A 23,204-nucleotide genomic window follows, 5' to 3' on the forward strand; every position below is an offset into this window, starting at 1 on the left:
TGGATTTTTTTTGAAAAAGAAACAAAGTTGGTTAACTTTGAATAAGTGGGGTTACCTGGTGTACTCCTTGCTGCCAGCACTGGTAGGCGTTGGGGAGGGTGCGGGTGATGCATGGTTGCTGTTCAGCACATTTGAGCCAGGCACCATTTTATAATAGTCATCCAGGCCGTCCAACTCATCTGTTTCATTGTCTGAAACAGAACACGTATTTTATCATTTTATCGTGGGAAGAAATAGAGACAAGAGTACTGGTAAAAGTTTCAAATACCCTAATAACAATAATTGAGAATGAGTGGATTTTCGAGTTCGAAATCTCAATGTACAATATTGCTAATGTTTACATGATCTCAATTTGGACTTACAATATTGCAATTTAGGAACATAAAGAAAATGCATACAGTAATGTTTTAGTAGTAGGCCTAGTAAAGTTTGAAGATGTTTCCAACTTTTTCTGTTATAAATACAGCTATAAGGGAATTGAGGTTATAATACGTTTTGAACATCCAATACCAATAAATGTATATCTATTTAATTTACTGTAGTATCTATTTTACTTTCCTTGGGTATAACTATGTACTATAATATGAACTATCACGAACCAATTACTGGTAAATTGTACACAAGCTTTAAACTGGAAATTGATGTATCGAATATTTGAAAAAGTTCAAATCAACTTCAACTGTTTGCTCAAGTTACAATATTGTATAATCACTGCAGATATTCTATCAAATCAATTATCATTTTTCAATAACTTCAATAACTGTCCTTTACAGCGTAACCTATACTGTAGTTGGAGACTGTCACAAGGAAATTGGACGTGCTCGCAAACAAACGCAAATTCTAAGAAATTACTGAGCTACTCGATAACACAGACATGCTGCACAACTCGAAACAGTAAAGTGATCGACAGATGTCTGAAGCAGAGTTTTCAAACTTTATTAAAACTTTCAATGAAACTTGAATTCTTTCAATTACAAAATTCTCAAAGAGTTCAATCGACAGTGTTTGACAAATTTAATTAACTGTTAGCAATTGGTTGTTCTTACCTGGAACCCTGGGAACCCGCTTTCTATGATTTATTCGATTGATTGGGCGGTAGTTGGGATCTCGGAGAGATTTCGCCTTTCTGCCTCGTGCTAGTTTTAGTTTCTTCTTGATTTCTGAAACACACATTTCATACATGGATAACTTGGTGGAGCACTTATAAAAAAGCTCGAGATTCTGTGAGCAATCTTTAAAAGACTGACATGATAATGGAATACACGATCCCATAAAGTGAAAACATTGATTAATAGAATGCCGTTTTATACGTAATTACAAATACATTGATTCGATAGTCTAAAACACGTTAATGTGATGTTTTAATTGTGATTCATTATCTATATAACGTCATACCAATCAACGAAAGTATTATTTAAATGTGATAGGATGTTTAGGGAATGTTTGGGACCAGCAATTGGCACAGGATACAAAGCTTGTTGATTTAGAGCGTTATCGTCTCCTGTGAGAGAAGAATGCTTTGAAAAGGTTCCGCTACACCCATATATTCTCCACAATCAATTCCCAATTAATATTTTTTATCAAAACAATACTATTATAATATTATTATTAATAATAATAATAGACTAATATTATTAAAAATATTATTCAATTATCAAAATAATATTATTTAGGTAAGAAAGTAACATTGCTGCTAGAATAAATATAATGTCCATTATAAATAATTACGGGATCCTTATCAAACAAAACAAAAAAAGTTCAATGACGGAATACATCCCTCATATCCACAATTAAGACTATTCAGATCACCTTTCTTAGGCCCAATTGCGTTCTCTAGATACGCATTTCTAAATATTATTTAAAAGTATACTCTAAAACTAGAAGAGAGTTACAGTGAGGTTCACATAATGAGTCAGTAGAAATGATCATACGTCACAGTTTACAAGTTAATTTCTTCCTACTGCCTTCTATTATGTAGATAGATAATAATAGTAGATAGCTGTGATTCGAGAAATCTTGATACAACAGATATAATATTGTTGATAATGATAGATTATAAGTCAAATATATTATATTCGCAAAGGAAATTATATATTTTCATAATTAAATAATAGATATTCGTATATAATTTGATATAGAATATACTGGTATGTAGTTCATTATACTCCATTGCCTACAACCTACTTGTAACCTACTTACCAACGATGCTGCGATAGTAAAGAATGAAGCTATCTTCTGCTTTTTCACTAGCTTACAAGGTTAGCAAACCAATATTCATCAGTGCTGAATTAATAGTGTGAATCTCCATTAGATATTATTAACTTGTACTCTCACCTGTACATTAACTCATCTTGATCATTTTTTGTTAATTGGAAGTTGGTAATTTGGATTTAATGGTATAGTATTTTTACAAACAGGTCGATGTCATTCACAGCCAATCAGGTAGCGACCTGCGAGCCGATAGGATCGTATCTGGATGGCAGACGGCTCTGTGAAACCACTTGCCGTTATAGAGATACTCACTTTTTGAGAGTGCGTTGGCAGTGGATTTCTCGAGTCCGCGGGTGTACTTCCTGCGCCGGGTGGAAGGGGGCGGTGGCTGTTGCGGCTGTTGTTCGGAGGAGGACGAGTTGGTGAGGAGAGTGGAGGAGGAGCAGGAGGAGGAGGTGGACGATGTGGAGGATGAGGTGGTGGGAAAGAGGGTAGCGATGCCGCCTCCCGGTGGCCTCTTCAGCTTGTGATGCCGCCTCTCAGCCAGGTTGCCACCCCCGTCCAGGGCTCCACCGCTGCCACCGCCTCCGTGCACAGACTCCATTGCTCGCAACAGCTTGATGCTGCTCCGCATCGCCTTCTGCTGCCAGTCCGGGTTCTTCATCAGCGCCTCGAAATGGATACTTTGAGACACATCTGCAACAACACCACATCAACATTTTTTCTATTATTTTATTTTTCTTTTTTTCATTTGTATCTGTACAATTTTTATTGTTAGGGAGACATATTTGGGGATACCCGTTGTCTCCATTGTGAATGAATAAATAGATAAGCATTAAACCTAGTAAATTGATAAGTATGTTGTGTTGAAAAATATTAATTATTCATCGCCACAAATTCATACGGCACAGAAACCATTTTCACAACAAGTAAATTGATCAGTACTATGTAAGTCAAGTCAAGTAAGGATAATTAATTGATTTGTCACAAATTCATAGATACCGTTCGATTTTAAAAAGCAATTACAATACACCTTATTATGAGTTTTATCATTCTGTTTAAGTGGCGAAGTTTGAACATTGTTCTCTGCGCAACAATATATCTTGTATGATGCACAAGTAAAGCAAAAAATGACAAAAATCTGGTGTGGCGCACTCACACAACTTTCCTCGCCGTTATGAAAATTGATCACCTGACGCTAGTGTTCCCGCGCATCTCAAGTCTACTATTCAAAGATCTGAGCCAGCTGGTGACAGGACAATAACCCTGGATACACATGAGGTCCGCTATCTATTCATAGTGAATGATTTAATAGAATCAACAGTTGCCAACAGTTTGCAATTGAATAATCACATTTTCTCAAATTTCAAGCTTATTTTCAATTTAGGTGAAAATGTTACTGGACATTAATTGAAGAGATTTTCATGCTCAATCTTTTCCACTCGAAATTTTTCGATTAAATTATATCTGAGACCTGATAATTGAAAATCTAAACTAAAACTTTGCATTGATGGGGCGGAGCTCCTGAAATTGCTACGGATATGGGACTTGTGGCAGTTGATATAGCTTATCAATGACTATTTTAGGTATGAATTTAATCAAAATCGTTGGAGCCATTTTCGAGAAAATCGCGAAAACCCCTGTTTTTGACAATATTTTCGCCATTTTAGCCGCCATCTTGAATTGCATTTGATCGAAATTGTTCGCGTCGGATCATTATAGTGTAAGGACCTCAAGTTCCAAATTTCAAGTCATTCCGTTGATTGGGAGATGAGATATCGTGTACACAGACGCACATACACTCATACACACGCACACAATCAATCAATCAATAGTTTATTTTTTTTTTTCCTTCATACAATGCATACATGAATGTATAATTACATGAATACAATTGACAATTAACAATATAAGTAAAAGTAAAATAATATTATTATTAAATACGGAAAGTCCCTGAAAAGGTTAAAAAAACCTGAGCGCAGGGGCCGAGTGTTATTACTAAAACAAAATTATTTCTAAGATAAATAAAATTGGTGGATTCCTATTAACATCTAAATTTGAAAAAATACAAAGAAGGAAAGTAAAAAAAGTAAGAAAATACGAGATAATAAAATAAAAAAGCAGACATTCTTGAATGATTGTGAACTTATCCTAGTTACAATATTACAAGAAATCACTTATCCTAGGATGTGAAGAAGCAATCCATAAATCTATCTCTCTCAGAAGTCTTCCATTCAAATTATCTGTTATAAAAAAGTAGGTATCACATTTATAAGCTTATGAACAATATAATCAAACTGTCTTCTACAAATGGATAGAACTGCATTGTGTGGTTCAAAGGTAATGGTTGAGGGACGGAGATTGTAAGGCGATATACGGAGGTTGAAAAGTTCTCTATGTTTATTAATGTAAATAATCAAATTCTTTATATACAGCTGCTCAACCGTCAATACATTCAATTCAATAAAAATACTGTCACTTGGAAATCGTTTAGGTTTGCCCAAAATTGCCTTTAATAATGCTTTTTGGATGGTGAATATCTTATTGAAGTGATTCGAATAAGATGCACCCCAAATTTTTATACCATACTGAAGATGAGATTGAATGTAGGCAAAGTAAACTAATTTTGAAACGGCTATGTTACCCAACCTGCTGATATTATAAAATTTGTTTATCCAGTGCTTGAGTTTATTACAAAGCTTATCTATGTGAATATCCCATCGCAAATGCTGATCAACTATAACGCCTAGATATTTAAAATAATTTTCTCTTTTCAATTTTGAGCAGCCATAGCTATCGTTCGAGATTGAAAGAATACAGTTTAAATCATGAATATAAAAACACACACACACACATACAGACCAATACCCAAAAACCACTTTTTTGGACTCAGGGGACCTTGAAACGTATAGAAATTTAGAATTTGGGGTACCTTAATTTTTTTCGGAAAGCAATACTTTCCTTACCTATGGTAATAGGGCAAGGAAAGTAAAAACGTAGCCTATATTCATAGGATATAATACTGATTTTAATGCCACGTGGAGTATAGACTGTAAGTTGTAAGCTATTGATTGATTCATTCAACTCATTGACAAATCCAAATACCCCTTTATTAGGTGGTCTATTAGACAAATAATAATGGTAATGTTGTGGAATCAATTCTATGGTATATGAATATCCACTTTCAGCAAATAGCTATTAAATGATGAACTGAGAATGGAAGATACGCTACTGTATTTACAATGTCTACTTTCCAAGATATATATATATATATAACAATAACTGTATGTTATAACGCAAACTATTTAAAAACTATTGTACCGAGTTTCAGTAATTATTGTGGGTGCACATTATAATGATGAATACAAGTGGGATAAGTCCAATTAGAACTAATGGGAATTATATTTTCACTGTGCCGGTCACGTTCACTGATACAGACATGTGGGAATCCAGCCCGGCTGAGCGAGTAAGAATAATACCATAAAAACTTCATAAGTCCCATAGGGATGGGCCACTAACGTCAAGACAAGTAGTGTGTAAACACATGTCGTCATACATCGTTGTCACAGCGAAAAGCTTCAAACAAGACTTTTCAAGATTTGATATTTATATATTTCCTAGATGTTTTGTTGTTTATTTTTCTTCGCTACTCTGAGGTTAAATATCAGAGAGTTGTTCCACTCATACAATACCAGATATAGACAAAACCTCAGAGACAGTCATCGAACTAGTATGTATAAGAGGGGGGTAAAGAGTGCAGGAGCTCGGCTTTATAATTCATTGCCAACACGCGTTGAGGCTCTTACAGATGAAAAGTTTAGAATTAAGGTGAGGGAGGAGTTGTTGCAGGTTTGTCCTTATTCCAGTGAGGAATTCTTCTTGCATTATGAAATGCAAAGATTGGCAACTTAGATTATAATTGACAAATCCGTATACCCCTTAGTCAGTGGGATGAAAAATAAAAATGAAATGTAATTATTCTTGTATCATTATAATTTGTGATTTTCAGTGGTTTATTTATTGTTATTGGTTGTTCATTTCATGTAAGAAGCCTCTTGTTGATGACAAAACATGCATTATGAACATGTATGTGTACATATATTCATGTATGCATGTATGTGTACATACATGTTCATCATGCATGTTCTAACGTTCGCTAGCGGCCAGCCTAAGTTTTCTTTCTAGCGTCTAATGATTGTTAAGATTTAAGGCGGATATCCACATATCAGTATCAGTCAGTAACCGGTACAGTGAAATTTTAGTTTTTGATATTTAATAATTTGGTTTTCAAATAATTCCCATGAGTTTTAATGGGACTATTCACTCTGCCTGGCCAAGCGAGTATAAATTTATGGGAATGATATTCCCAATTTAGCGGACACAGATATACTGATAAATGGGATTGGGCCTTTATGCTCACCGGAAGGAAACGAGAGCACGGGATGGAAGGCGGGATCGAGCATGGCTATCCGCTCGTTGACGGACATGAGGTCGTGATGCGGGTGGGCGGACGGCGTGGGACGCGGGGGGTCGCACATGATGCAGGGCGTCTGCGGCGGCACCTGACAGCCGCACCGAACCGTCGTCGGTCGCGCGCTCTTCTTGCCGCGCACACCCGCGCCGTCCGCGTGCACCAGCTTGCGTTTGCCAAACACCGACCGAACCAGAGGCCGCGTGCGACTCGATCCCCCGCTACCCCCCGCTGATAAGTCACTGCTGCCGCCACCGCTGTAACAAAAATCATTAAAAATAAACTAAATGAAACAATAATCAACTATAGAAAGATTTCTCAGTATTATTATGCATATATATTTTATGTATTTTTGCCATAAAACATGAAATAGGATTAGATTTGATTAAATTATCAACATATCCAAATACCCTTTCCATGAGTAGAATAATAATAATAAATACTGTATCTATTGGACAAAGCAAACAAATGCAATATTCAGAAAAAGGAGGCTACTGCAGAAACCTTCTATTTATTAATTTTGTCTCAAATTAGTACAAATATACAATAACAATATAAAATGTGAATAATTTCAATATTCAATTGAATTTTAAACAATATTCAATTTAAAAAATGGACAAGATATGACAATATACAATATCAAGAATGACAAATATACAATAACAATATAAAATGTGAATAATTTCAATATTCAATTAAATTTTAAATAATTTACACTGGAATAAGGTTACTGTAGCAGAAATGAGGTACCACAGAAGAGCAATAGGAAAGACAAGACACGATAGATGGCGAAATGAGAGAGTGAGAGGAGAAGTGGGAAGAAGAGCACTGATGGAAGACATAAAAGAAAGGCAACTCAAATGGTTTGGACACCTCACTAGAATGCAAGAATGTCGCCCAGTAAAGGAAGTGGTGGAGGCTAGGAGGGAAGGAAAGAGACGGAGAGGTAGACCTACGATGAACTGGGAAGGCTATCTGGAGGAATTGGGAGAGAGAGAGGCAAGACAATGAGAGATATGAGAAGAATGGCTGAGGATAGGACTGCATGGAGGAGATGGACCGAGGCTGGTACCCCTACGCTGTAACGGCAGAGGGGGTCAAGAAAAAGAAGAAGAATTCTTTATTCTTTATTCTTTATTGATTGATATAATAAGTATACATCATATAAATGATAGGGAGAGGAAAAATAAGGTAACCTTGTGCTATTCCTCTCCCCAATTTAGATATGGTTACACAAGTCCGAAATAGGTTAAGTATTGTAGCTCTTCACTTCGCAAAATTTTCAGACCACTAATAATATGTTCACAAAGTAAATTTTCAAATTTAGATGCTTCAAAACAAAAAATAGAACAGATATTTCACATTATTATCAAACAATAATTTTAAACAATATTCAATTTAAAAAATGGACAACTATGACAACTTGAAAACAAATAGTGATTTTCTTCTATAAAAATACATATAAAACTAAAGTTTTGAATGAATTCATTCATCAAAAATTGAAAGAAATGGCGAGAGAGGTAACAAAACCAAAAGAAAACTTTTTAGCGTCAGTATAAAGAACAATCAGAAATCTTTATGATGAAGAAATGAAATTATAATTATTCAGAAATTGACAATGTAAATTATTAAAGTGACAATGGTAATAGATTGTTCAGTCACAATAAAACGCTTGAAGTTTCAACGGTCTTTTCAATCGCGCTTTATCTCGTGAAAAATCTTCTTTATCAATAAACAGAAATGAATGTAAGCTTATGATTATTTATTCATCAAAAGACGTTGTACATACAAAAAGCATAACATACCACAAAAACAGTATCCATTTAGCTTTTTTTTAATCCTTCCTAGTCCTTAGCTGAATCTGTGAATCAATTTCAAATATTTCTAGTCCTAGCTTCAAAAATTGAAAAAAAATCTTGGTATTTAGGCTTTTGCGTTAATAATAAGAAGAATCATCGAAAGAGATACAGATCTCATAGCTTTATGAGGGTGCCAAACCCTTGGAAAGGGATTCTCAAACCCAAAAATGATAAGCTAGCAGAGTCGGCTTGAATGGTTCATCCGAACATGAGTAGCAAGCAAGCGCTAGTCTTTCATCAGAGCGATTAGATACCAGAGTAAGACCACAGAGCCAACCACTTCACTAAATTTTCATAAGCCTCTATAATGAGAATCACTTAAACTGTCATTATTCCTTAAGAGTAACATCAACAATACCATTCATCCTGTGTTGACCGTTTGAAGTGGGACTCTGTAGTCTCAAGTTGCAGCTTCTGCTGTTGCGAATGCGAAGGTGATGTTTTAGTAGATAACCATATTCAATGATAACAACTTAATATCAACACATTATTTTTGTCACTCAACATCGACATACAGTCATTTATTCGTTGTAAAAAAACTATTTGATTACTTAAGACTAGCACTTTCGGGCTTCATAAACTAATTCTCAACGCTCATTATGAGATGCAACGTAACAATACAATAAATCTTCAACGATTTAAATTTAAAATCAATAACACGTCCATATACGCCCGCCTTTCATAGGTGAATGATTGAGAATAAGTTAATGAAACTCGAATCGCTAAAGTCTGATTATAATAATAAAATAAAGTCTGAGTAAACTAATAGTTTAATGCAGTACATAAAATAGATGACTACATAATAATTATTAAAAATATCTAATTAAAGCTATATGAATAAAACTACTTCTATTCTACTATTCGATTCCCGGTGTGGGCACAATTTTAGGATAGTTGCATTCTTCAAATTTCCTTCTGCTATTTAGTTCTTTGGTCAATATTTGCAATAGCAGAAGTCCTTAGTTCTGTTTATATAGCTTTCATTGGATATTTGAAATAATTATTATACCGTATAATATTGTAACAGTTGGTTAGCTGCAATTTCTAATAACATCTTCCATAAATGACTGCATGTCGGTGTTAAATTGGCAAAATAATGTGTAAATAATTACAGTTCGGAATGGATCATGAAACCATCGACTTTATATTGTAAAAAGCATTTAGGGCCGGTTTCCAACCTCGGGATTTAGCTAAGTTCTAGTCTTTAAACAGCTGGAGTCAGAAAATTGGCTTTCCGAAATGGTGCGTAGTCACAGTAAAACGACTTACGTTTTTTAAATTTAATTAAATTTCGAAAACTAGAAAATTGAACACAGAATAAAATAAAGAGAAAATAGTGTAAAGTTTCAGCTATCTTGAATTATTTAGGAATGTTTCATTTCGTCAAGGAAAAACGTTTCCAATTGTGAAAATAAAGATTATCTATCATAAAAACTGCGACTACGCCCCGTTTCGGAAAGTTAATTTTTTGACTCCATCTGTTCAAAGTCTGGAACTTAGCTAAATCCCGAGCTCGGAAACCGGCCCCTTAGTTGTTGTGATAGCTGACCTGTGATAGCCGTTGACAACAATGGCCTCGTCAGTGGGCTCGGGCCCCAGCAGCCTGACCTCTCCCTTGGCGAGACGCAGCCCCGCCTGGGCGTCCGACATCTTCTTGATGCGGTAGTCCAGATCCCAGATCTGCGCCTGCATCCACCCCCACCGACTTGCCACCTCCGCCCTCTCCACTGCCCACCGCCATGCTGCTCGCTTCGAGCTACACAACAACAACAATACATCATTATTACAACATACGGTATATACCAATATGATAAACTATTAATATTTCATTTCAATCATACCAATAGCCTTCAATCATTTGACGTAGCCTATTACAATTAAGCTTGTTCAACGGCAATAAAAATATTCTTATTCAATATAATACATCATTAAACATTTCATTTCAATCATAGAAAATTTAACCGTTTCTATAACACAACACAAAAATAACAGAAGATTATCTCCCTATATCTAAGTAAAATGGAAGATCAGATAGAGACTTCTTTGAATGATTTCTTCATCAGATTATATTATGATGAAGTTTAGACAGTATATGTTGACTTTGACACTCAACCACGAATACTATTCAAACATAATATGGATACAGAAAATAAAGCCTTCAGACCAAGTCTGAGCGCTAAGCTTGACAGAAAACCATTAATAGATGTTTTCATTGAATCATGGCAAATTTATTAATTTGCATCAAAATACCAAAAATGTGCACACAAAGGTTACATAATACAGATAATAATATTCAAACGCCAAACATTCGTGTAGGTAGAATCGAATGATAAAATGAATTCATTGAGTGATAAAAAAACATTCATAATACACAATGGATATAACAAACATAAAATCATAATTATGAACTGTATGGCAAATCGCAGACGCAGTCAGTCAAAAGTAGTTATGTGCAAGGGCCTGGGTTGAATCAATATTTTTCAATTTTTCATAATGCTTGTAACTTGTTGAAAAAGGAATATTATTCATTATAGAGCTATACAGATGATGAAAAAGAGAATATAATATGTTGGTTTGAATGCCAATGCAATTATGTAATTCATTGTTAGTTGATCAACACCTAAATTCTCTAGAATGATTTTTCAAATTTCTATCAAAGATTTCATTTCAACAATATTTGGCAAGCTCCTCAATGAATTCTGGAGAAACTCACGCCTATTAGATCCAAAATGATCATCGAAAAAAAACATGTCAATATGCAGAGCTATACAATGCAAGTAGGCCTACTCAACAGAAATAGAAAAGTTACGCAGGAGACACAAGTGCAGAATCGCTGAATGCCAACTGGCAGGTTGCTGGCTTGCTGCTACACAACTGACTATCACCGCAACATGTGCGTCCCCAACAACAGATGATCTAGAAAGAGAGGGGAGCTACATCACGTGTGTGGGAGTGAGTGATAGTGGGCGGCAAGTTGTGATAGAATGAGGATAAGGGAGAAAGACAGAGAGGGATGAGAGAGCGAGTCGTGACAGTGACCTTGAGTATCCACGGAGAAGGCGCGCGAACTGAGAGGCAAGTTCCCCTCTTTATTGTTAGTTCTAATTTACATCAAGTTCTATCGTGTTCCACTCTAGGATAATGGCGAATTAATCGAATGCCTTCATTGTATAGAATTGTCTCACATGTTGCTGCTTTTGCTATTTTGCAACATATTGGTACGAAGAACCAGGTTTTAGCGAGTACCACTCTTACGATCCACTCCAGGATTCTCTATTCAACAATCTACAAATGCATTTCATATATAAATCACAAGAAAGAATGAGTTTTCATCTTAGTGCGATTTGTTACTGCTTGTTCAAATATTACAAACATGTCACATTATTATTCAAGAATTACTATTCCAAATGTCAATTTGGCGAAATTTAAACGGCAATTTCCTCGTTTTCGCTTCACTGTCCATCATTGATTGTTGGAATATAAACATCATGTAGAACAAAAATAATGGTATGAAGTATAATTATATATTAATGATTCGCAGCATTAAATTGAATCATCGCATAATTTCGGTTTCCTAAGTCTCAAAATTTCCCCATTTCTAAAAATTACTCATCTTTCCAGTAGATTTCATTTTTTTGGGAGATTTCTACTTCATATCGAATAAAATTCAGCGGTTTTCTCGGAAAACACTAAATCCGTTAAGCAGTTCACAACCGTTACTAAAGAATATACATTACGGCAAAGACCAGTTATCAAAAACTACAGTAACAGTAGTTCTAGTTCAACTTGAAAGAATACTAGCTGAACATTCTGGTGATAGTAACACGTGAGTACCAAACAGCTACAGTGGCTTTCACTTCGGTTCATAAGTTATGAGACTAGCCATAACTGCAACGAAAGTACATTTTCGTACACCACTTACCAATCAGGCGATAACGACTGTGTAGAATCAAATTTAGTACATGGTAGACAATGGAAAATGAATAGGAGAGATTATTGACAACTTGACTACTGCTAAAGCTATTGTACCAGCTTTTCAAAGCATTACAAATTCATTTATGCAAACTAAACGTTCTTACATTATTTAGATGGAATCTATAGCTACAGAATTATAATAATGATTATAGTAAGTTAGCTTCTTCATTTCGGACATATAATTGGACTCAAATTCTCACAAATTCTTAGCAGTGAAATTATAAACTATCTTTAGGAAATTTCACTATTCATCAAATTTGGGAGTAGAGCAGTTTTGAGCTAGGCTTGTTGCTCTCGCCCAGTCACATCTATATACTGATTTGTGATTGTAGTGATGATTAAAAGAATGAATAACGAATGAAGTTTTCACAGCCATAAATTCATTGAAATATCAACATTTTCGTAAGCATTTTATAGCCATGCATCTATTAAAATATCCAGTTCAACGACGGACAATGAATACAATACTGTAATTAGATTAGATTCGATCTTTATTCCTAGTTCATATAAAATCAACGTTCATCAACCTAATATAAGATATAATCTTGTCTGGAACATGGCTATAGAGGTTTAGAAACCCTTTATAAAATTCTAGATTGAAAGGATTGAGAGAAACAAGACACCTCTTTATCTAGCGGAGTAAGACGGATCAGTGTCGGTAGAGCAACAACGACAATAGCAATAGGACGGACAATGGGCCACCACAATAAGGCGAAATGCAATTTTCAACGGTAGTCCTTCCAAGGCTGGCCGCCGAAAAGACCTTGCCTTGCAGCTTGGAAACCTACACCACTTTCCACATCTGATGCAATCGTCTTTTAGAAGATATCTGACTAGTTCAAAACCAGTCCATGACAAAATAGTTTTGAATTTTCAGAGCTTATTCTTATGGGAACAGACGAGACCAATAATTACAAGGATTCATACCACAAATACAATATTGATATAAGTACTGGTTATAATAGAATAATATTTCGTATAGAATATACCTATATTGAGATCCACATTATAATGGCAGTTGGAGAAAGATAGGAGAGCAACGTTGCCGATCCTCAGTCTTATCAGTGCCTTCTATAGACGGTAGCTGATACAGATTTATTAATGTAATATTAACTGTTCATTCTCGTTCAAGATAAAACAGTTATTTTTATTACGAAATTATATTTTTAAATAATTTATTAATGAATTCTAATAAGGATAAAATATTTTGTAAATTGATAGTTATTAATTCTACATTGCTAAAAGATGATCTGGCAACAGAGCAAGAGATAGCGTTATCCGCCTTGTTGAATGATAGACAAGGATAGAAATACCATTGCTAATCAAACACTGCGATTATAACGTGGACCTCACTATAGTGTTATTATTAAACTAGATATAAAAATAGAAATGCTGTACTTAATAATATAGTAATACCAATTAGCTCTCAATGCAAATCAATGAGTAATTCAAGCATGTTATAACTTGAATACAGTTGAAAGCCAACAATATAGATGATTTCAATTCTATTGTTCACCAATATAAATCATGATTCAATATCCTGTATTCATGATCAATTATATATGATGAGTGGTATGTTGTTTCACAGATTTAATATCGTGAATTAAAGTTAGAGTAAACAACATTTAGTATTTGTAGGCCCCCACATGAACTTCTCAAAAGCAACTGAATTGCTGCTTCTATTTTCCTTGGCAGCCGCCTCTCAGCAAGGTATAATTCTCCCAATAAGCTCACTTGAGTGAGAAATAATTGTCAATCAAGTATAATCAGAAGAAACGAAACAGCAATGATTGTCGAGTACAATCAAGAGGAACGAATACACCAATTGAACAAGCCGAAAAGTGATGTAATCCGCTGTAGCGAATAGTGTTCATTGTGGAGTGCCCCGAATGCGCGAGTGTGTGCGTTGCCGGGGTGATGCAATGGATCTTCCCGTTGCCTAGCAACGGCCCTTTTCCAGGAAAGGGTTAACCCACTTTACGTAATGCCGCGTACATGCGGAACCTAGCTAGACCTACATGAGCCTCAAATTCAAAAATCATAACCCGATGAAATTCATCAACGGTAAAGAATGCTGAGGGAAAGCAGTAAAATTTGAACAACTAAAAGATGATGTAAATAGGAAAAGTCAAATTCATCTGAATGAGTTCAACAATATACTGTTCTACTATTCATGACTTGTTGATAATGCAGTTGAGAAATTCCCAATAATTGAATCCCCAATTCCCAAATAATGAATTTTTCATTACCAAAAGCATAGATTGAAAGAATGATACATCATGTATCAAAATAGCAAAACTGTATTGAGAGAACATCGTTATGATGGATACATTCTTGTTCAGCTACAATTGGGACCTGAAGCAGTTTGAAATATGTAATCATAGAAGCTATTGAAAACGGCAAAATAATCCATTCCAAACACCATAGAAGCATTGAAAAATGGTATAACTTACTAATTTTGTAATCACTCTACCCTTGAAACAAAAATTCAAGCAATTCATTCTCATTTGCATGAATTTCTTCATTTGCAATTCAAATTCGTAGATTCATTTGCATTCACTGAAAAGATCTAGGTTATTACAATCAAAGGAACGAGTTGAAGGAATGAAAGTTATTGAAATGATGACTAATAACATGATAAATTGACATAATTAGTTTCATTGATTCGTCAATACTGTTTGTGCAGAAAATATAATAAAAAATGGATGTCTGATTTGAATAACAGAAATGCCATCCAAATGAAACTTATAACAATGTTATTGACCAAGTACATACAATAGTACGAAAACTCGGAATGAAAATGTATAGGTATACTACAGTTTATTTTTATTTATATCTTGTATCTTTATTCAGGAGTACTTCAACCAAGTACACAAATAAATGTAATGGAAAGCGATTTGGTTTCGTGTTCGCCTGGTCGTGCTGATAAGCAAGCTATCGATAAGTTGAATCAAGTTACATAAGCCTGCCACTCCCTTTGTAAGGGTGACTCCCTTACTCCCTAAATACCATTCACGAGTTTAAAAATCGCTTACCGGTGGTTCAGAGCCCACGTAAAGCTGTAGGTCCGTCCACTCATCTCTCATCACCTGGTAGATATGAATCTGGGAAGGATATTCTAAGTATTCTTTCCAAAGAATGGACGACATTGGAATGTTCAAAGCTCCGCCAATTTATGTAGATACAAAACAATATGATATTCAATAAGATATAACTAGGATAAATAATATTGTAACTAGGATAAGTTCACAATCATTCAAGAATGTCTGCTTTTTTATTTTTTTATCTCGTATTTTCTTACTTTTTTTTACTTTCCTTCTTTGTAATTTTTTTCAAATTAAGATGTTAATAGGAATCCGCCAATTTTATTTATCTTAGAAATAATTTTCTTTTTATTAACTCTCGGCCCCTGCGCTCAGGTTTTTAACCTTTTCAGGGACTTTCCGTATTTAATAATAATACTATTTTACTTTTAACTCATTTTGTTAATTGCCAATTCTATTTATGTAATTATAGACATTCATGTATGCATTGTATGAAGGAAAAATAAACTATTGATTGATTGATTGAATATTATAGTATTTCAAGGAATTTCTAAATTGCATTTTCTTTATCATGAACGGTTCAATAATTACAAGTACAATTTCAATTTATATTATATAAATTCAATCTGAACTGTATTGTAAGCTTCCATATTAGAGATTATAGAAATATATTAGCCAGTTTATATTGTTATCTGCATAAATAATAAAGCAATCACCCAAGCAAAAGCCTGATTTAAAATTATTCAATTGATACCAGATGTGGGCCACACCAAATAGTACCTCAATTGATAATTCAACTTCCAAAAAACACGAGAAATGGGATTTTTTGGATCTGAATTTGGAATCAGTTTCAGAATAGGCAGAGCAACCAGCAACGGGAAGAGATGTTGCGTCATCCCAGCGTCACACGCGGTCAATGTACGAGATCACACACTCACAAACGCGCATGCGCACAAGCCAGCAGCCCAACTTCCAAATAGGAATAAATGTGGGCTCTCACTCACACACTACCACATCTCATTTTCTCTTGCTTTCATATCTCACTTCCACCAAGGTTCACAGCTTGCAATTCAAATGAATGACACAGACCTACGTGGAGTCTGTTCAGGAATAATTGACTCTCTTGACAAAGATTTATTGCTACATTCTTGTTAGCTAATTATGGACAAACTATAAACTAATGAACAAATAAAATTCACATATAAAAAGATTAAAGTAGAAACTGCATTTTATTGATAATGTTTTTGTGAACAAAAATTGTAACTCGTTTTTAAAAATAGGCAAGAAGTGAGTGATGGATATGCATGCGTACGATATAATAAATATAAAAAATTATCAACCAGTGAAATGAAAAATCTTTTTGGTACATTTGTCGGTCCAAAGATTGGGGAATCGTCCATTAAATTATTGGACTTCTAAATCAAAGAATTTTATGAAAAAAATTTAGAAAGAATAAGAACAAATTTTTAATTTTATAAATGGGATCCACTGGAAGAAATGCAAACTTGATATGTTTGATTCTCACCATTAGTTCTACAACAGCACTGAGCCATTTCTCTAAATTTACTAGAGAAAACTAGGGATATAGAAGATGCGAAACTCAATAGCAATAAGAAAATAATAACAAATAAGAGAACAAGCTGTAAGTTAAAATGTTCTTTTGCTGTTATAAGTTAATATTGGAAAAAAATTGTATTGGAAAAGCTGTGAGTGATAATATGCTATTGCTGTGTTGTGATATTGGAAAATAAAATGCCGTACTCAACTGACAAATAACTTTCTGAAATTTTCATTACAAGGCAACTAATCAAATCATTTCAAAATTATTATTGACTCACTTATGATCATTCTTTCAATGATATGGATTGGAATTCAAGCGTGCATTAAATAGTTCACTAAATAATGACACATTCCGGGTGAATTCATGCTATGCAAAGAACGACAAGAACTCGTCGACATCTGGTGCACATGCGGACAAATACAACTTCTCTAATATTGAATAGGAATTTGAAGGAGGAATGCATTGGAAGCTGTGGGATGAGATGTAGTGATATCTGTCACATTGTAGTATCCCCACAAAAATACGGTTTATTCAATTTCAGATTAACAATAGAAAAATTCCGATAACCTCATATATTCATCAAAGTTATGCAATTGGAATAAAATTGTTCAATACAGATACTTCAATTATTGGACTTGATTTAGAGAGAAAACTGAGAGGAACCACGCTATAAATAACACTGTGGTTCAAATATTATTGACATCAATATAAGGTCTATTGAGTCTATTGTTCTCTATAGATCATTTCTTCAACGATTAATGCTTGTATGATCAAATTTGAAACATGCTTCAAAATTTATAAAACAATTATTCTATTCTTATAGATCTGGATATTCCGAGTTATGTGATGACCCAGAATCAAAAACTGCTTAAAACAGGAAGAATTGCTACAGTCGTACCGTTGCAACAAACTAACTTTAAAAGGTATACAACGCAATAAAATTGGTTTCATCAACATTATAGTCACATAAAATTTGTATGGTAGATCTCTTGCAAAAACCAGATCTTTGATTCAATTATTGAATTAGAATTCCAAACAGCACTTCATCCAAGAGAGATTTCTTAACACATATAAGAAATTACAGTTTAATTTAATAACGTCAACCCTATTTGAACTGGAAAGATGCAATTGAAAAACGGTTCAGTACTCGATATTGAGCAACATTGACTTAGGTCATAGCTGATTAGCTACTTGTATGCAGTAGCAATATGAATCATTACAATAGTCATCATCATTGTCATTACATTCCCTTCGAGCAACTACAACAGAGCATACTTGTTTCTATAATGCCGGCTGAGTAAACACCATTACAAAACTAGCAGTGAATATTCAATCAAGAATGAGTAGCTTCAAGCTGAACAAAGCGATCGATACGCTTTGAATTACGTATTTCCTTGTTCAACAAATCAATACAACCCTCACAGACCAAGGCGGTTGCTCCTCAATGCCAACATATACACGCTAGAACGTCTATTCAATGAAATTTGTAATCCATGTAATCGATTGAGGTTGAATCTCTGAACAAGCAATGATCATTGAACAGTTCAGAGATTGAATAGGCAAATGAATAAATGAATAGTCAATACTGTATTGAATGTATAGTATAGACTTACAAGGGACTAATTTAAGATCAGTTTATTCACTCAAGTATTATAGATAATACAAAATAATTTCAAAAAATCGGAATAATATAGATTTATATTAAGTTTTTTCAACTCGACAGCTATCGTAGATAAGTTGCAAACCTGGTCACTTAGAAATGATATTAGAATTAAGCTCACATGATCTAATCTCAAAACAGCTTTTCCTTGAAACGTCCACTTCATGGTCCATTCTATGAAAACTTTCATTCTGTCTGTAGAAAATAGTATATTACGCTACAAGCACAGAAAGTTAGTGTTATATTTTATCCGAATACCGTAAACACCTTTCTGAGAGAGTCGCTTACGATATTTTTCGCCACACTACCAGTATAGCTGACGCCAAAAAGTTAGGCGGTTTCGTGGGTCCATGTTAGCGGCCGGAAAGGGTACTCTTTCCGGCCTTAGCTGAAAGAAACCGGTTTCTTATGTCAGACGAGAGTCGTCTGCAAACAATGTCTTTCAAATCTATGTAGGGACTGGAAAACAGCTGCTTTCTGTGCAGTGTGGCAAAAAATGCTTATTAATAATAAGCATTATAACAAATTGTAAATCATAGAATCATTATAAATTCATAATTCATAATAAATGAATGACATTCATTAATCAATAAGGTATATTAGAAGTGTTTACAATGTTGTTTTTTTTTAATAAGAGCATAAATAGAATAGATTCTTTTTCTGAGTTTAAAACTGAGTATCATTCATAAATCAATAGATGATAAGGAACAGTAAACTCATCCGAATAATTCAATTATTGAAAATATCTTGTACAACAAGATAACACAGTATTTTCAACACGCAATTTTCAAATATCCCAGTTTAAAAATCCACCAGTTGTTTTCAAGTAATTAAAAAAGTACAGTCATGTAATACACATTTTTGCTGAACATACTAAACTGGGTTATCGCATTTTCCGAGGGAAAGATAAGAGAGGCTCGATAGCTGGTTCCACCAGTTCAGTACAGTACAGCAACCAGCCCATGTTGTACAGTATTGTGTTCTGTGTATTGCAGAGTGGGCAAATGAAGGGGGCCACGAAAGGGGGTGAGAAATACATGCGCAGTAATGGGTGCGCTATACATCTATTTGCCGGTGCACTTGGACTCGGGACATGAACGAGATGAGATGAGTTCTCTGCACGACTAGAGCCGCAAAGCTCGCATTGTAGCATTTTACAGGGGAAAGGACGTTGATTGCTTTGCCGAATCCACACGAGACAACCTTGAAAATTGACAAAAGTAACTGGAATTGCAAGCTCCAATATAATAATAGTTTTATCAGAAATAACGTGTATTATTCAAGAGGTAAGCTTTGGGTTGAAAACAAGACATTGATACAGGCAGACTACATTCCCCTAAATTAATAATCAATCATTGAAAAGCAAGGACTAAGAATCTCCAATCACAAATCACAGAACAGAAAAAACTTCCCTTCATAATAAAATACTCAACAACAAATACTTTAAAAAGCTCTACATAGCCTATATATCTGTAACGACCACAAGCTTCTTGGTTGATATAACACTTTCAAATCCGCAATATACTCCTGGACTAATATATAAATTCTCAAGTACGCTTAATGACTTGATAATATTTTTTTTACACATACATACACATACACATTACATACCGTATTTCAATTTGTACGAAACTTAATTATGAATGGCCGACGAAAGCATTTGAAATGCATAAAAATTCGTAGAATTGAGCACGTTCCAAGAGTGGCTGCGCTTGTAAACGAAGATGTAGACAACCAGGTTGACCTTTATTTGGTACATTCATACAACAAATAGCTGACAAAAGTCAATAAATCACACAGAGATTAGTGACGAGGTCAACAAATGAATGTGTTGATTAAATAAACACCATTTCAATGTTAACAATAAAGTATTATAGAATAACTTATTAACGTTTCAATTAATAATTCAACAATCCTTTATTACTCCTTATTCACTGCTCCTTACGAATGTGAAATGTGATTCAATCGATTGGGAGAAACTCAATTATGTTCGCAATACTCGATCTTTGAATGAGATTTTAGTTAGATGGCACTGAACAAAATACAAAGCAAAAATAATGTTTTCCGAAAGCATGAAGAAACTAAGTAGTCAAGACTTACAAGCTTAAAGAAAATATGTGAATAAATAGTCGAAACAGGTAGGTACCCTACTTTTGGAAGAAGACAAAAGAATCTCAAACGACGACAAGATAAATTTATAAACGCTTTCAAGATAAATTTAAAATGGAACAATAAGTTTAAGTTTGTATCAAATACATTTTGGACTAGGACAGTAGGACACATCCTCTTAGTTGGAGTAGGACCATGGAACAATATGCAGGGCAGGTTTTTTTAGGGAATTGCTAATTTTACGTCTAGTGACTAGTTTCAGTTGGAAGCCAATTTTTCAGTTATCAAAAATGGGTGACCGACAGACACAAACCTATGCTCAAACGAATGATTCCATAGGATAAATAAACATATTATATAACATCACCAAATAACAACAAAAGTTCTTGAACGGGATAAAACTATTGAAATAAATCAACAAAATTTCATCTCATCACAAATCAACTTCAGAAGCTGTTACTCTAGGAATAACTTCTTTGGACAAATGTAATCTGCACAGGCTAGAATAAGCTTTAATGTTGTTTTACTGCTTACAGATAGCTGTGATCTGTGATTATTCTCTCACACACCTCACTAGCTGAGTGATGCAAAGCTTTGTAAAGTGGCAGGGCTGGTCGGTTTTAGCCCATCACGTGGTGAGGTCGGCTTTAAAAAGCGCGCCGCTTGGCCAATCGCCATGCTAGGTTAAAAGACTCCCTCAAGCACAAAGTATTTTTGAAGCCCATGTGCTCATCAAACTGTACATTACACAGGCTTAAAGATATTACTCGTTTTGAGCCGCTCCAAACGTTACATTCTACCCGAGTCTATGATCTGATAAAAAAATGGAAAAAATGATTATATCAAGAAAGCTGACCACGTCTTGAAGCAAATGAGAAATCGAAACCTAAACCAGATCACTTCCCTACATTAAATAAAAATCTTCTAATTGATTTATAACAAGTTCAGCAAAATGCGAAACTTCTTTGCAAAAATGAAATGTGTATCATTTTTACTTTATTTTTTCTGAATCTACATGACAGAGGACATTTTAATTTCAGAAGAAGTGAAGGTCAATAAACAAGAGCACGCCTATTCCCACACGTTTTCCATCTCGCTTGACCCTCTTAACATTTAGTTACACAAGAGTTCATTGACCTATCCGAATTTCAATACACTTCTGGTAGTGAAGTATCTGCTCCATAGGTCAAGTTAGGGCAATCTCTCACTACAGATCACTCTATGAACAACTCATATCATTATCTCCATCAATCACTCTATCACAATCAATCGTACTCTAGGTCTTCATATAGTTAATTGCACAGCCCAATACTTCAGGTATCTATGGGGGAACTGTAAACTTCATGTTTTACAAAAAAAAAAAACTTGAAAGGTGAAAGATTAGTCAATCCCATATGGAACGATCTTAGGAGTCTATTTCATTTCTAATAAAAACGGATGGAGAACGAGAGTTTGGAAAAGCTGGAATAGTTTGTATTCCTGTATAACTTTTAAATTTCAACTTATTAGAATATCTGCCAATACCACTGTACAGTCTTATTGACAATCTAATGCCTATCTGACACCTGAAAAATAATACATGTATAATATAATAAAAAAGTATTGAATCTCAATTAATTTTTATATTATATACTACCCACATTACAAAAATTCATTAATGTTCTCATGCAACAAAAGTATTGCAGAGTACAATCTAAAAATGGTATCGACACTCAAAATATTCATTCAATTAAATATCTGAATTCAACATAAAAAGAAAAGACAATGAATAAAACAATCTCAAAAAATAAGAAAGACACCCTATGTAAAAACCCAGACTGCAGAAGAGTATTTTGTGGAGAAGAACTAGGTTCTAACCAGAGAGCTACAAATTGAAAACCAAAAATTGACTAAATCGTATAGTTTGGCGGGAAAATTGAAATCTACCAAAGCTAGCAGCAAATTGCGCAATAGCGGCAAGTCGAATAAACCAAACCGCGACCTCACATCCCCCCCCCGTTCTGATACGACTCCCCACCTAATCAGTGAGCCCCCCTCCATTCCACACAAATTGTCTTAGTGGGACACGACACACCACACACAATGCAGTTCAGCTTGTTGTCACCGTACATCACTACCCAACACGTGACCTCATCACAAACTTACTCCCTTCTATACATACACTTTTCAAAGGTTATTCACACCTACAGCTACTCATGTCACTTAATGTGTTTTACACAAGAATCAGTGGATAAGACATCCCCTCCCTATAGTTGAAGAAAATTGCCACTACAATTAGGTGGAAATAGATTTAAAAAAATAGTCAAGAGATCAG

At 34.6% G+C, this 23,204-nt stretch overlaps 1 protein-coding gene across 1 annotated transcript in view; it reads right to left on the minus strand.

Annotated features, from left to right (window-relative positions):
- Nucleotides 1-23,204, minus strand: part of LOC111045236 (KAT8 regulatory NSL complex subunit 1) — a 61,333-nt gene that overhangs the window by 13,619 nt on the left and 24,510 nt on the right. The window contains 5 exon segments of the mRNA XM_039426772.1: nt 56-191; nt 1,047-1,160; nt 2,524-2,907; nt 6,632-6,939; nt 10,091-10,297. Coding sequence (XP_039282706.1) covers nt 56-191; nt 1,047-1,160; nt 2,524-2,907; nt 6,632-6,939; nt 10,091-10,297 — 1,149 coding nt within the window.

This window comes from Nilaparvata lugens, chromosome 4 (genome assembly GCF_014356525.2).
Source record: "Nilaparvata lugens isolate BPH chromosome 4, ASM1435652v1, whole genome shotgun sequence".
NCBI lineage: Eukaryota > Metazoa > Arthropoda > Insecta > Hemiptera > Delphacidae > Nilaparvata > Nilaparvata lugens.